Source organism: Corvus hawaiiensis, chromosome Z (genome assembly GCF_020740725.1).
Source record: "Corvus hawaiiensis isolate bCorHaw1 chromosome Z, bCorHaw1.pri.cur, whole genome shotgun sequence".
NCBI classification, from domain to species: domain Eukaryota; kingdom Metazoa; phylum Chordata; class Aves; order Passeriformes; family Corvidae; genus Corvus; species Corvus hawaiiensis.
In genome coordinates this window covers 24274568-24292067 of record NC_063255.1, presented here as the reverse complement: position 1 = coordinate 24292067, position 17500 = coordinate 24274568, and the positions used below count along the sequence as shown (strand labels likewise).

Genomic DNA, 17500 nt, shown 5'->3' with positions numbered 1-17500 from the left:
TTACAGAACCTTTTCAGGAAGTTGATTTTTTCTAATTCTTATTGTAATTGCATTGTTCTAATCCTGTATTATAAAGGCAGCTGCTTGCCTATCATTTGTACTTTCCTCGTTAATCCTGACTCAGTGAATTAACCTTTAATTACAGCCGTTAAAATTGAAATGAGCCTCTTGTCTGGCTGGGGCTGCCCCCTTCCAGTGCATGAGACTGATGAAAATTTTTAGGGTCAATGAATATGTCCCATGTCATGTCTGATAGATGCTAAAGATGTGAGGAGGTAAATGTTACCTTAGAAAGATGTGGTTGAAATTTTTAAGAGCTACATTTATTGACAAAGTAAAAGAAAAATACAGCTTAGGTTACCTCTCTCTTCTGTCTGAGTTACATAGCATAACACGCATAAAGACACACTCTGTTTTACACACATTACCACAATACACATTTAAAGAATAACTTAAGGAATCATCATCATGCATCACACATGCCTGTTTCTAAACACCTGGCACCAATCCTGTTCACATCCCTAGTTTAAGGGGCACAATTTACGTATTTTTCATGGTGGAAAGAAAAAGAAGCATTACTTTAAACTCTGCCATAGGACTAAGCATCTAATTATATATTAAGAAGAAAAAAGTTGGATTTGTTTTAAGGATAGTACTGACTTTTAACAGAAGGCAAAAAATGATCAAAGGCCTCCTCACGGTAACTTATTTAATAGAGCTGCTTTTCTGCAATATCCCCACAATTTAATTTCTATTTTATAAATAAGACTTTAATATTGCAATTCCACTTTATTTTGCCATTTTGGCATTTTATTTTTAAATACAACATTTGAATGCTGGGTCATTCTTTGTAACTCAAAGGTAATAAAACAGCAAAATAGCTCTGAATCAAGAGCATTACTGTTAATCAGTGACTTGGTTATTCAGAATACAATTACATTAATATACAAGTTGCTAATTACTTGTACATTATATTTATATAATTACAAATAGTACCTCATTTATAGCATATATATGTAAGCAAAAATAAGGACACATTCTGGAGAATATGTAGTACTGAACCACACAGTAATCAATTAAATAAATTATATTATACATATATACCTCTCAGACGGAGCATACAATTATTTGGTCCAAAGTCTTGTATCAGAAACTTATTCCTGATTCAGAACAAACATCTTGTTTGAGCTTCCAAATAAAATTCTCCAATTTATTTGAAGAAAATAAGTTGGAGATTTTGAAGTACAGATTTTGTTAAGAATGAATGCATTTAATAAACATGAGATGTGTATTTTTAAGGTTTAAACATAATTAAGTATCACAAATACTTGTAAATGGATTTATAAGTAAAGAACAGAGGTGAAATGACCAAGTAGTGTCAAAGCAGATTTTTTTTTCTTTCAAGCTAACATTTTTAGAAGTATGTGGAAGCAATTTCTGAAAGGACAGTATAGCTTTCAAACATCTGATGCAACACATATTCCATGTAACAAATTTAAGAACACCCTCCTACAAAGCAATTTTACATGAACAAAAAAATAAAAATAAGTATGTGGGAGTCTTTGTTTCATTTTTTCTTCTAGCTTGGCAATAGTTAATATCTGCTGGTGAGTAGCTACATTCATTTGTAGATTTCCAAGTGCTTTCCCAAGGTGAGTAAGCATTATTATTTATCCTCATTTTTCAAATGGAAAACCAAAAGATTAAGATACTCCCTCCAGATCACACAGCAAGTAGTAAGCCAAAAATAGAACTAATTTTCCATATGTAACACCCAGTTCTGTATCCACTGGACCACAATGCCTTCCCACAAGCATCAGTCACACCTAATCAGCCACATAGCTGAATTTTGGGCGGCACTTAGACAAAGTTATTTTTTAACTCCTAAATTTAAGACTATGCCTTCTCATTTGCTCCATATGTACAAACTTTTCTGGGTACCCTACTAACATATATTGTGGAACATGGTTGCCATTATGCTTTATGCCAGTTACAAATCTTGTAGGGCACAGCAGAGGCTGTTCCACATGGAAAAAAAAAACATCTTCACAATTAAGCTGAAGAGAAAACTGCAGAACTGCAAAAATATCTCTGCTAATGTGCAGTTGTGGTCAACAACACAAGCAAAGTTATAAGCACACAGAGGAATAGGATACATGTAGGCTGTTTTGTGGCACACTTTCGCCCCTCACCTCCCCACAACAAACCTTCCGAAATTCAATCTGTATACAAAAACATGGGCTTCAGAAGTATAATGAAAACACTGAATACACAGGAAAAAGTTCTCTTGTGATGAAACAGCAAAGGGATAAGACATTTCTTATAGGAAGCTAAAAAAACAAAGAGGGTAGATGGTAAGCTATAAAAATAATAAAACACTATCATACGCTTGTGTTATCTTAACACAAAACTACAAAAACATGATAGAACAGAAGATGTGGCTAACATTGAAAGCTGATTTAAAAGCATCCTCTTTTGCCTGAGTAAAAAATTTTACAAGCATCCTTAAGAGGGTATGGATATACTTACAGAAAGGCAAAACTAATTATTTGAAAAACAGTGGTAGTTGATCAAAATCTGCCTGAGAACAATGGGCAGAAGACCACCACTGCCCACCATCTGCTGCTATCATAAGTGGTTGCACTATATCTCTTTCATGACAATAACAAGTTAATGTTTCTTATGATGCAGCCATTCCTGAGGTAAGGAAGCTCAGACCAGAGCTTATATGAATGACAAATGCATATAGTTAAAGAATAATTGCTGCTCGCAAAGCAGCAAAAAAGTCCCATGAAGTTCAGTGCATGCCAATAACTATTTGGAAGAACTACTATTTATTTCTCTACTGTAGGATTTTGAAATTCTTAAAACACATGCTAACCTTTCTTGCAAAATGCATACCAGACTAGAGCCATTATACAACCCATTATTGCAACCTTCATGTCCACAGTACTTCTAAGCAGAGATGCTTCAAACAGGAAAAGAATACACTTCAGAGTCAGTCTTAAGATTCATTAAAGTGAAACTACAAACAGCCTAAATGGACAAAGCCACCTAAATCCTAAGAAAGTCTTCCCCTCTAAAGACTATGTCAACGACTTAGAAATAAAATACCATTTAAAGTGTTCTCCCAGTCTGAAAATATCTTTAGTTAAATACTGAGTGAGTTCATGTTTACTATTTCTCAAAGAATTCTCTAAGTCTGTACTCACTTTAAAATTAAATGTATTTATCCTCTGATATGACAGGTCTGCAGCTTGACCTTGACTTTTGACAAAAGCTATTATTTCTTCTTCATGCATCACCACACCAAAGAAGTTCTCCAAGTGTATCTTGGTCAAAAGTTCTTTAGAAGACATGAAACAGAAAACAAGATTATTTACTCCTCCCTTCCTGAACAGTTTCTCAGGAAGCCAAGTAGTAGGGAACAATAAAACATTCCACTGGTAGTAACTACTACCATGAAAAAACACTGAACATATTGAACAAAACCTTAGTAAGTAAAGCAGTACCACTTCTACAATTATACCTTGATACCATATGCACAATAATAAATAGCAAGTCTATATTGCTGCACCAAATATTTTTCTAAGTACTTCCCCACTACAACAAGAGTTTCCCCTCATTTGGTACATACACTTTTCATGAGATTTTCATAGTCACCCTTGACCTTTCCCCAAGCTATCCTATTTGGGGCAGGGAAACAAACTTCTCCCCTCAAATGCTACTCAACTCAACCCATACAGCCACACACTTTTTTCCTCATCCAACTTCTCTCACCAGAGCTCGTATTGACCTGTCAGTTCTCCCTTCCACTAACACTGTTCTGAACCATAAGAGATTTCTTGCTACCAGAGAAATATTTCCTTCTCACAAATCTTATTCATAAAAGCGTGTGTCATTTTACCAGTTAATTATCCTATGCAGCATACTCAGGGCTCTCCACATTTAGGAGAGTAGTTGCTTGTACATTTTTGCCATCTAAAATCCTAATGAGAAAAGAAGAGGTGGTTTAGCTTTTTTTTTCTCATCAGCTGTGTGACAGGTAGGAAGAGATGATCACTCCCTTCTTCGGCTTCTCTCCATTACCATAGTTCTGCTCTCTCTCTTCTCACCATTTCTGCTCAAAATGTTATTTACTGTAGCAGACTATAACCCTCCCTGTCCTTATGTCAGTCATGAGTTCTGCTTTCCATTCCTCCTTTTTCACTTTAAACCCTCCACCTTTTGGGGACAACACCCATTTCCAGTGTTTTCCAGTAACTGCTTCATACTGACAGCCTGTAGTTTTCTCTTGCCTCCTGTTTTTCATTCGCGCTGCATCTTCACATATTTTTCGACCCTGCAAATTATCCATCTGAAACTTAATTGATGCCAGTTGCAGTTTTCTCAAGCACTTAGCTCTGACGTCACTTGCCCGCATGCCATGAGAATCCCCACAGAAGCCTCTGGTGACCTCAGTTACCTGGTTCACTTAAACCTCAAGATGAACCACATGTACCAAGGCAGGAGCACGCACACAGATTTACTACATTTTGCATCCAGTTGGAAGAAGGTTATCCATGAATTACAGGAAAATTTTGTTTTCCCTGGAACAAACTATAATATGCATGCATGCATTTATATGAGGGGGAAATGTACTGTATGTAAACACGAAGATAAAATCAAATGAGCCACAGGACAAAGCATTAAATTGTGCAGCTTCTATTCAAGAATATTTTGGTTTTGTAGGTTTTGCCATTACTGTAAAACCATTCTTGTATTTATGCTTTCTATATTTCTTTTTCAGCAGCTATGAATTTGGAAGTTAAAAGTTTTCTAAAAGCTGTATCCAGTTACAGTGCTGAATGATTTGAATAATAGACTGCTTGACATATTCCAAGATAAGTGGCTGCTACTTTCTTTGATATTAGGGTCATATACTGTACTTATCTATTTTTACTCCATGCTCTCCTTTGCCTAGTAATAAATTAATTTCTTCACTGTTAGTTTGGCATGTGCCCTACAGTTATACTCATTTTCTCTCCCACTGAAGGAAGAAGTTTTCAAAAGTATTTTTAGAATTAGCCATCACAGATTAAATTCAAAATACTATTTTAAGAGGGACATTCCCACATAAAGTCTTAAAAGCCAGTTTTATATTTTTATTTTTAGAAAATTACCTGGTGGTGCTGAACTACATGGGATAATAGTTATTTAACTATTTGCACACACTTAAGACTTTTTACAATAGATGGGTATCATTTGAAAGAATGAGTTTTAACCTCAGTATTTAATTTCTGTTGCTTCCTGATGCAGAAAACTCAGCAAAGGACCTCATGTACATCTGCAACTATCAATGGCAATGAGAGCTGAGCTTAGATCTGAAAACGGAATACAGACCAAAATATGTAATCACCATCCAGGCAGAAACAATTAGTTCTTACATGATCTGGGTTTTTTCCAGAGCAAGGAGAATGAGGAAATGTTCCAGCTTCTTTGCTGGTTACCAGACCTCAGTAATACTAAAGAGGCATTTTGCACAGTCATCATACAGAAAAACTTCTACTCTTCAGCCTCCACCTTCTAGCTCTGTCTATCCAACAGCTCTATTTCTTTGTAGTTGCCTTCAGAAGAATGGGGAGAAGCAATTTAGCAGATGTACAGTGGCAATCATGAGGAAAGCAACCATGAATATGGGAGTGGAATATGTGTTCATGTACTGCAAACGATGAAAGGAATAAAGACATAGGCAAGCAGGGGTGCTGCAAGCCTCTGGCATTACTGATTGCCATCTTTAATTTATCCTCAAAAGTGGTAATTCTGAAGTAAAGCAAGGATACCAAAGTCATTCTTAAGCTAATCCAGAGCCAGGGAAACATATGACAGCTTGTGTTTTGAGCTGACAAAGCCATAAAATATGGCAAATAGGTGATTGTGGTGTGCAATCACAGAATAACACCACGGTTGTTGTTAAACACAGACTTGCCACCTAACACTGTATGCTGCACTAAAAAATAATATGGAAGAGAATTTCTGGCATTTTCAGACTGTGACACATCAACGACTACACATCAGGCGTAGTGACTGCATGTCCATGGATTGTTACTGGCCTGCTTGAAATTTACATTACATGCCAATTTCCTTAGATAAGGGTAATATCCAACGAATTATCTGAAACTCTCCCATTTCAACACCAGATCTTGAAGCCTGTAAACATGAAACTGAATCATAAGCAAAAGTCTTCTATTTCTTGAGTCCTATCACTCATGTAGCTCCTTTACTTAACAAATATTTGATGTTGCAAACTACTGCTTCCAAAGGCAGCACAAAGTAGATACCACCAGTTATCAAAGCTGCAGTGTAGGTTCCAGATACCAACCCCACAAGGCGAGGCTAAAAAACACCTGTGACTCTGGTATTTTGTCTGGTCACTTTCATCTATTTTCACAAGGATATGTACCCTATGTTTTACCACTGCAACTTCTATTTGAATTGCAAATATAAATTGGACACACAAAAAATACTAAAACCCAAGTGAAAGAGAACAAACTACTATTCTTTCTCGCAACAAAGAACACCCTCTACCTCCATGAGTTTGCTAACCTTAATTATACCTATAGTTTAGAGATTCCCTAATGGAAAGTGCTACGAAGCACTAACAGAATGAATCATGACACATACTGATACGCCACTGATTGTAAATCTATACCCTTTTTATTCTCACCCAGGGGCTATGTTTCATATACTCATGAAAAAGTACTTCCAAGTAGCAAAATGTCATGATTGGAGGCATATATGGTAAACAAACAAGACTTGAGTACTACCAAGTATGTGATGTTCTCGTAGCATATTTTTGATAGTGTAGCAAAACAATTATTTGAAAGACTTCTATAGTTTGGATACTTAATTTCTGAATTCAAGTTTCGTTGAGGCATAGAAAAAGACAGCTGGAAAGAGAAGGTTAAAATTCTTGAAGGCATCCTTCTCAGACCTGCATTATTCATACTTTTCTCCACATTTCAGAATGCAATTACAGATCAAAAAATGCTGCCAGTCTTGCAAGTAAACAATAATTTCATAGAAGACTTTTATACGTGAAAGAACTTTAAACAAAACTACTTTAATGATGGCCTCAAAACATGTGAAATGCTTAAACTGACATGCAGCCTCCCACTTTTTAAAGGCTACTTACATCAATGACTGATGAACTCGACAGACTTAATCCCTCTAGGTCTGCTGCTAAACTCGGGGACAAAACAGCTGCTGTAGGAACTGCCACAGGAGTTGTCACAGGACAAACTAGAAGTAAAAGAGCAAGAGATACTTAAACTGAAAAACAATTTAAAATACTGGGAAAGACAATGATTATTTTTTCATTGCACAAAAAAAGGTTTTACATCCTCATCTAACTATTATATTCTTGTATATATGTTTCTAAATAGAAGATTACATTTTCAGACATATAGCCCCAATACTCAGAATAAGCAATGAAAATACAAATACAACTCATATATGTATTGATCATGTGATTTACTCTAGACGTATTCTCTCCCCCTTTCCCATTTTTCCTCTATTTTATCTTTCAGTTTGATACTGCAAACTATGCAGCACTTTTTCATCTACAGGCTACATGCAAAGTACATGTTAATGCAATTCTGACATGCTGCACCTATAGAAGTAAACTTTGAGAAGGCTACTACAAGTATAGCTAAAAAACAGTGCCAGCTCTATCTTACCCTTCCAAGAGTACCATTTCACACTGTTCTTCAGAAATGTGATTTTTAGCATCTTAATATAATACTCTAATTGGCGCATAGATTTCACAGGTGTTGTACAAGTAAAATCCATTATTACCTGAGAAAATAAGCCCACTTTAACAGAAAACAAGTCCAGACACACACAAATTCTCAAAGTAAATGTTTTATATGGTGGTACATTCTAAATTTTGAAACAATTCATCAATTATAAAACAAAACCTTGTAATAGCTGTGCTTAAAAATAACTTGACAGTCTAAGCATTTATTCTGTTAGGAAACTGGTACAATAAAAGAAGAGAATCAATGTTTCAGACATTTAAAATTCATTGAATTAATTTAATTGAATCTACGCCTTGGGAAAAATGAGGCTTTAATAAAGATACTTACAATCATCTAAATCTAAGAGGAACACTTCTTGTTTTTTTGGAGTCTTTCTTTCTTGTGCTGGTTTTTCTTCTTTCTGTCAAAATACATGAATATTTCATCTTTCACCGTATCAGGAAAAGAAAAGCATTTAATACTTTTATAAAGCAAGTGCGTTTTTTTTACTACTTTTATAAAGCAAAATGTATCCATTTTCAGGGTTTGGCATCCAGAGAATTCACCTACTGAGAAAGATTTCTTTATATGATTAAACTGAACCTAAATTCCACAACTGAATTTCTGAAGCCCATGTATTCATTTAATATTAATCATTGTTGCTACACAGAAAACATTTGGTGACAAATCAGCTACTTCTGTTGAGACCATTAAAAGAGCTAGCAGCTTTTTTTTTTTTTTTTTTTAAGACAAAAGATTTGGGTACTAACACTTCTCTCTTCATATGCAAATCAGGTCAAAATCTATTCACTAAGAAATATAGTATTATTTGCACTTATCTAGGAGCATGGAATTCTGTCCAGTTATCGACTGGGATTTACTTAATTGCTGGAAAACAATAGAAAGTTGATCCTCGTCAAAAAAAAAATTCAGTTTTAAGCCTTAAGATGAGTTCTAACAGTAAGAATTGGCACTACCCTAAGTAAAGACTAGAGAAGTAATAATCCCAGTACCTTGACAAACAGAGTATTTCCACAAAATTTGTTTCAATACCTAAATAAAAAGTTCTGAACAAATCTTCTGAGTGTTGGCTATACCTACAGAGCATGTCTAGACAATCGTGATTCAGGAAAGAATTCAGCGTGTTACAGCACAGTATGGACTGCCAAGAGGGTGGTTTCGTATAAAGGACTGACCTTGGGATATAGCCAGAACCTCATGTATCGAACAGTTTTGTCCTCATGTTGCTCCTACCCACTCTAAAGCATCCTTCATTTGTGTCAGTTGAAGAACTCCTTCTATCTTCATCCAATCTGGCTCACTTACCAAACAGAAGGCTTTGCCATTCTCTTAGAAAATATGTTAACTACCTTTAGACCTTAAGACATTGCTTACTACCCAAGCTATTGCAAGTAACTTAAATGTAGTCTTTCCAGGAGTCACACTTTCTAGTTTACCAGTTTCCTCTTCAACAGTACGTGACAGCCAAATGCACATACAAATGTAATTGTTTTACCATTTCTAAGAAACTAACAGGTCTAAGTAAATCAGTAAATCTCCTTACGCCCATCTAGGCCATCATTTCTTGAACATTTTGGACACTCAGGGTACAAATTTCTAGAAGGGCTTGGAGCCAATTCAGCAGCTAGTACCACTTCTTTTAACTGGAACCATAGAATTAAATGACACCTCTTTTCTCAAGGTGCATTTCCTTTCTTCTGGTCTCTCAGCTTCACAGTCAGTTGCAAACAAATAATAAAATGACTTTATATTTTTCTGATTTTGGGAGAAATTCAATGGTTCCCTTCAAAGAACATGAAAGAAACTAGCCAATGTTCTCACTGTTTGAAGCCATTGATGTTAATGACTACGAGGCTCGACCTCAGCCATGATGACATTGCTTATCATGTTCTTCTTTATAAATCCCATGGCTCAAACAGACGGTAGTCACTTATATAATCCCTACAGATATGATTCAGGTATTCTGGGAGAAGAATCACCTTGTGGACTGAAAAAAACAGGAACCACTATTTTAAAAGTTATTTTAAAATCATCATACTTTGATGGTTCTTATCACTATGGTATTTGAGTCTTCTACTACTGCTGATTTATCTGAAACCTAAAACTCCTTTGGACAAAGAAAATACTACAAAACAGCTTTTAAATGGTGCTGAAGTTATACCATTTCTTACATGTTTTGTCCAGAATTAGTGAAGGACTCTTGCAGAACCAACTTTCTTGAATTCCATTCTGCTCACAACTACCAGACTTTTTTCTTATGTTTATTGGCAAGTCATTAAGCTTATTTTGGCTATTTTTGTTTTAAATCTGTGAAATAAGGACGAATAGCGTACTTCGTAAGCTACAAGTTCTACTCAAATTACTCATGTCAGAGACACCATTTTGCGACAATCCTCATGAATTCCAAGCCACTTTATAGCATCATTTGGTGAATATTTAGCCCTGAATTTTGGGTTTAGCTGTTATCTCTAGCACTTTCAGTAAAAATTATGTATCACAACTTTTTACCTAAACTAGAAACTCTTCAGAAACCAAAACAGCCTAAAGGAGAACTCAGTTAAACAAAAGGCAAATATATTAAAAATACCCTCAATTTCCAAACTCTTTCACTCTCTGCCCCCACTTATCCACAAGATACAGTTCTACCTTCAACTATGATTAAGGTTCAAAGCTACAGCTTTATATTTGATAAATATTTCCACAGAGATGGGATCTCCCCATCTCCTTTTATTACGCAGCCAATGAAAAGTCTCTAAAAAGTGGCTCAACCCATACAAGAGCCACACAAGGATGAGAATTCTATATGCTTCAGTACAGGTTTCTAAAACATTAGGAGTCACAGCCAAAGAATCCTCTTACTGTTTACTGAAGACAACTAAGATGGGCATTCTAAGTCACAAATAACACCAATAGTATGCTTCAGTTTGCTTCTTCTGTCACAAGTACAAAAAGTACACAAAGCTTAAGGTGTACTTTTATAAGGTGAAATCCATTCCTGCACTGGTATTACTTTGAATCAACTACTTTGAATAATACATCTTTAAAAATGGGGGAAAAAATCCTTCAAGAGAACTTACTTCTTATACTTCAAAACAAAATAAAATGGTCCACAAATAAGGCACAAGTAAAAAATCCTTGAACCAATGTATGGCAAGGAAAACTTTTCATTGCACACCTTATCAGAAGACTGCATTTAATTGTATCAGCTTACTATTAAGAACAAGCAAGCAAACAACTCCACCAAATAGAAAACAAAAAACCCACAAACCTGACCTTACCATCAGGGAAATGTAAAATCAAGAGCTAATTAAATCAAGATAAAGCTAATGTTAAAGTATGGTCATGTCTTATTTCCAACTTCAGTCGAGTATTCAAGCTTAAGAAAATACCGGGCTACTCATATGTGGTTTTGTGCTATATGTACACAAAACCACACATTTTCATGCTTCTATGTATTTCTACATATGGGTATGTACATTAATTGTGTGCAATTCTGTACAAAACACCAAAGAAATCTATTTATGTGGGTCTTGCCTATTATAAACATGATTATTTTTTGTTTTTTCAAAGAAAAGAAAATTGATTGGCTATCTATGAACAATAAACAGCCAATGACTGCAGATATTTCTACTGAGTAAAGAAAGCTTTGCATTTGAAATCAAGACAATAAAAAGGTTCTGACGTGTCTGACATTTCTATGTAACACAATTTTTCACCTTTTTTTTCTTAAAACTAAGCCTACAATATAACCCAAACAGTTTTCTACCAAGAAAGCCCACTATGGGAAAAGCAGAATACTAAACAAAGAAGTTAAGGTATATTCCATCAAACATTTCTCCATTTGCAATTCATCTTGGTAATAGAGATAGAACCTGGTAAATGCATATAGGACTTGAAGCAGGAGATTTCTCTTGCTCAATGCATAATTCATGTGCTCCGCCTGCAAAGTGTGTAAAATGAGAATTTCACACCGCAGCATGAGCCATGGAGATGCAGAGAAAAGGCAGATGAAATCATATTCTGCTGTGCGAATTTTATTTCTTATCCTCCCAATATTTATACAAAACCATCACTGACAATCCAAATGCATTGACAGATCACCCACTGTTTCCATTGTGTTAGCACTTGAAAGGAGATCAGGCAGAAAGATAGACAATTTGTTTTTGTATATTTTTTAAATAGTGGATCAGGTTTTTAACAGCTGAGTGACTGTATTATACTTGTATAAGGAGGTCAACAGTAGCTGATTTTAAAACCCCAGTGTAGAGACACCTACTTATACATGCATCTTTCTCAAATCTGCATTTTGGCTCTACAGTATTTATGCTTACAGTATAATACGTATCTGAACACCTCAAACTATCCATATTTCAAAATTATATAAAAGACTGTAGTACAAGAGACTGACTTTTCTATTTACTGCAGCTCAATTACAGTGAACACAACAGCTTTTTCAAAACAATTTGTCAGGACAAAAACCATTAAACCATTAATAACATATTCAGGAGAATAATCTGAAGTTTTTGTAGTGTATTTTAATGCCAGTAAGTGCATGGATGTATGTAGAAATTAAGCTCCAATGTGAATGTAATCAAACCTTTTTTATTAAGAAAATTTTGCGGAACATGGCAATGGCACCCAACACAATTTATATATATATCCAATGGTAAACATCACCCAACACATCAGTGATGTAACATAGCTCATAATATGTGGCAAACTGAGAAACCATAAAAATAGAGCTCACTAACCACAACTTCTTTTATTAATATGTACTTCAGAAAATATTTTCAGTTTTACTGAAAAGGAAATCCTAAAGCATAATCTCCCCATATAGACGGCCCAAATTAAGAACACACTCCAGCAGAATAAAATAAGCAATGTCTTTTCTAATGACAAACTATCAGAATAAAACAAGCATTTCTGAGAGCCTGGCAGAAACCATCTGCTTCCTGGGTGGTCTGAAAATAAGTCAGGAAGGCAGCAGAAAAATACATATGTGTAGTTCTTGTAAAATGTACCCTGACACATAAGGGGGTCTATATATAAGACTTTAACAATAATGTTCTTTAAAGTTTGTTAAAAATTGTTTTTTCTTTCCAGCTAGGAAGGGGTTATCTAGGTTATCATCAGTTACCTTCATCTATCATTACAGGGCTCAAAACAGGTTTCTCTCAAAGAAATCTATTAATCTAATCAGCATAGCAATCACCTTTAATAAAAAATACCTGTGATTCTCTTCCCCCACCCCCTTATCTGATTATATATCTAAAAACAAACAAGTACCAGAAACACCAGAAGTATAAATGCAGGAATCAAACATGGTTTAAATGGAAACTAACTTCAAGGTTCCAGGGATTAATATCATACACTGAAACAGTCCTCCTTCTTCAACGACATTAAATAAACTACCCCCTGCCCCTTCAGAGATGACCATTGCTGTTTACAGGTCATCAGCCATAGCTTGTTGCCCTTATAATAAATGTGCTAATTTCTAAATGAAAGAGAATTTAAGGAACATTTAGCTTCTGCAAAGTGAGCTCTGTGCTATCTTTTCAATAATCTCTTTGCTACTTTTCTTGCTGTCATGCATATAAACCCATTGCTATTTGTTTTAATGTCTTTTGCAGTGTTTAAAAGCTTTGCAATTTTTCCCCTCCATCATTTGACTCTACTCTCATCAAGTCTTCTGTCAACTGTTTAAAAATATTTCTTGTTCCTAACACATTTCTTTTTAGGAACTTCTTAATCAAGTAAGACTTCAGAACTACTGCAACATTCTTTCTCTTCTCTTAAAATCCAAGGCCTTGACAACTTTCCATTGACTTCAACAAATCAATCCCAAGCTTCTTGGACATTCCAGTTCTCATATTCAGTGTATTTGACTTCACACATTCTGCTGTTTGAAAATACAAAAAGCTTCTTTATGCTAGTAGTCCCCACATATCCTGTGAAAGAACCAAACAGTTTAGAGAACTGTAATGAAAGAAATTACGAACAAGGTGTTGACATCCTGAGAAAAATGGAAAAACACTGCAGAGAGAAGATACTATTGTTTGAATATGGTTTTGCAGTGGCTGCTTAGAACTAAGAACATCAGAGTAGGTATTACTTTCTGGTGAAAAAATATCACGGGCTATGAAAAGGTGCAGTCTGTTACAATTAATTCATGTCCCATCTAGTATCAAAGGAGTTTATTCTGAGAGGATTTTGGTTATATTTTTTGTGCTACAATTTTTTGGCAAGATCCAGTCTGGCTGCTCTAGGAGAAAAATAATTTAGACACAAACGTGTTACCCAATGTGTTACTTGGTCAAGAAACAATGATCAAACCATGGAAACACATCTCCATTTCTCAAATAATACAGCCTCACTTCATCTTTTGTTCTACTTGGTTGGAGAAGGGAATTGATTAAAAGCTAAGGTTACAAATCAAGAGTTCTTAGGCAAACCCATAAAGTTACAAAACAAAGATCATGTACAATATAAGTTCAAGATTTAGAGAAATAGAGAGCCATATCTCCTTAATTAAAGGAAATGCACACTTTAACAGCTTAGTAAAGTAATGGCCTTCCATCTTAATTGGTCAAAACACACCTGTCCACCAGCTTCAAAAATTTCAAGAAATGCAGCAAAGGATGTCTATTTTGATTATTCTGCCACCTATATAGGAGTCCTGACTGAAATGTCTTGGCTTAACTTAAAATGCATTAGCGTTTCACTTAATTTTCAATACCGCATATCAGTATTAAAATGGAAACTTCTGAGCTACAATTCTACCCTTTAAAATTTTTTAAATAAATATATAGAAAGAAATGCATAGGAAGTATTTGATAATAGAAAGATAGTTGTCAGAAATTCTTCTACTCTTCTTCCCAAACACATTCAGCAAAAAGTTCCTCATCTAGTATTTTTAAATGCAATATAGGTAGGTAAACAGTAATCAATTCATGCCAACGGCATTAATAGTTCTATGACGCTAGTTTGAGTATAATGGACTTTTAAGCTTCTTTTCTTCACTAAGGTAAGCAATTAAATCTTAACTGGCACATGAATGGCTCTGTTGCACATTTTTGCATCCTCACATATTTTTGAAACCAATTTAAAAAAGTATTTGAAAGCTTGCTATTTCATACATGTTTTAAGAAAGCTCACAGATTTTGAAGTAAGAGAACTCTTTATTCCTATCAAACACAGGCAGCAAGTAAAAGTTGATTGCTCATTAAGAATACTAATCCTACTCATCTATATATACATCTCAATGATAGATTCATTAACTGCACTATTCTCAATTCTAAAAGAAAATTTTGAAACTAAGTTAGTATTTCTATTAGAACATCTTCAAATGCTTAAGAAACAATGTACTAACATTTGTTTCTTGGTTTTCTTTCCTCTCAGACCCAGGTACTACAGCTATACTTTAAGATTCCATTTTAATAAAATAACCATCAACATCCATGTATTAAGTTTCACCAGTTCAACAGTAACCTAAAAAAATTAAAATACAATTAATTTTATGATTAAAGAATAATATACTATTAGAAAAAAATATTGTGTTCTGTGTATTAAAAAATAGTTAGATTATATTCTTCTTCATCTATATGGAGTAAAAATAACATGAAATTATATAAACTGAAACATGAGGTTTTGTTATAAAAATACTCTTACTAGCTTAAACTATCAAACTACTTTTGGACTGGTTGCTCTATGAAAAGTAATATTTTTTTCATAAATTCTTGATCTTTTCAGGTATGCATAAAACTACTATCCATCTTCATGCCCACAGAAGGAAACATGGATAGATGGTTACATACATATTTTCATATTTTATAGAGGTTTTAAAAAAACGTATTTTACCTTACTAACCTTATTAGAGGTAGCATTTCTAGATTTTTCAGATTCAGAGTCACTTTTAGAGTCGGATTCTGACTTGGAGCCTGAAGAACATTCTTCCGATGAAGTGTACTCTGTATCAGAGGAACTGGATGTGCTTGTCGTTTTGGAAATCCCCTTTGCTTTCTTTTTAATATCCTCTGAATCACTATATATTTAAAAAAAATGTTAAGAGACATGTAAAACCATCTAAGGAATCTGCTTAGGCAATATCCGACATCAGCATTTCAAAGTTTTATTAAATGAGTTTTAAGTCATTATTTCTCCACAATAAAAATCTCAGGTATGAATGAAGAAGTAATTTATTTAAGGCTATACAAAATCATTCTATTACACTACACAATACACCATCACGTGTAGACTAAATCAACAAAATAGCCAAACAAAATGTGAACATATTAAATATTAAAAATATTATTTGCATGCGTCAAGCTTGTGACATAACAAAAGGGATTGCAGACAACTTTTTAAATAAAGATGCTTTCATACTATTCCATCTATGATAAATAGAATGTTGGTGTAGCATGTTTTTGCAAAGTAATATTGCGTAAAAAAACCCCACCTCAATGAATTCAGTTTATTCCTTTGTTAATTCTTCTAAATAAAACTGCACCACTTAGAAATAAGACCTATAATGTCTACAAATAGTTCAACCCAATAAAGAGTTTATAAACAAGAGCTGTGTTATATTCCTTCAGTCACACTGAATGCCTTACAGCTTCAGTGACATTGCTCTTCACACAGTTAAGTTCTGCTCACCCTGCCAATGTTGGATTATGTTGGTCTGTGTTAACAGCTACTGAATATTATCTGCCTTGTTCACATCTAATAATACTTTAACTACCAATTAGTAGATTACCCTTTTGTCTCAGGGGGAGTTACTACCACAGGAAATGAAAATTGTTTTCTAATAGTTATCATGGAGGAGAAAAATTAATATTGCATATACAAAAAAACCCCTCTGTTCTTGGATCTGCAGACAACCATTTTATACTTCCAAATCAGGTGTTTCATACACTACCTGATTCAGCTTCCTTCCCAAGACAATAAATTGGTTATTGAAGTGCTTGAAGGTTAACAAGGTCAACAATAATTAAACAAATCTAGACCACTCAACTATTAAGGGTCCCTTTGGAATCATATTAAATTGTTACACATTTTTGCTTAGCTTTAGAAGCAGTACAAAAGAATGTACTACACTGCATCACTGAGATGGCAATGTTTTTAGATGAAAAAAATACAGAGAAGGAGAACTGAAAATCTAACATGACAGAGATCAAAACAATCAGAGCCAAGTCTTCCTCCTCTTAAGAACCTCCTATGACTGAATTGCCTAAATAAAATGTAATCAAAATTATTTAAAATCAATAACATTTAGGCCATGCCTATCCATGTAACTGAAGCCAAAATTACCTGCCTAAATTTTAGCCAAAAGCATGAAGCAGAAAATTTGAAGCTTGCAAAGCTAAAAATGAAACAACAGTACACTTCACAAAAACAGTCTAATGTAGCATATCTGATTGTCAGAACTATGGTGAAAAGCAGGTACTATCAAAATTATGTCTCAATATGACAACATTTAAAAACTTGTTTGAGGTCAATGACTTAGACAAAAATTCCCTAGCATTTAAATTTTCTTCATGACAACAAAATTATCTATATTTCATTCACTGCCATTCATCAGAAGCTGTAGTTGCATTAACAAATAAGTTGCTGTGAACCCATTATATATATGAAGTTTTTTTTCAATAATTTATCTTTAGCCTGTCTTTAAAACTAGATTTGAAGATTAAAAATGTTACTTTACT

General features: G+C 34.4%; 1 protein-coding gene across 4 annotated transcripts in view; it reads right to left on the bottom strand.

The window, feature by feature from the left end:
• AP3B1 (adaptor related protein complex 3 subunit beta 1) overlaps positions 1 to 17500 on the bottom strand; it is a 163270-nt gene that overhangs the window by 48540 nt on the left and 97230 nt on the right. For 3 of the 4 annotated variants that reach the window (XM_048290851.1, XM_048290854.1, XM_048290853.1), the window contains exons 20-22: positions 15657 to 15840; positions 8127 to 8199; positions 7175 to 7281 (exon numbers count right to left, since the gene is read on the bottom strand). In XM_048290851.1, coding sequence (XP_048146808.1) covers positions 7175 to 7281; positions 8127 to 8199; positions 15657 to 15840 — 364 coding nt within the window. The remainder of the gene's footprint in view (positions 1 to 7174; positions 7282 to 8126; positions 8200 to 15656; positions 15841 to 17500) is intronic. The other variant, XM_048290852.1, reaches the window with a different exon arrangement.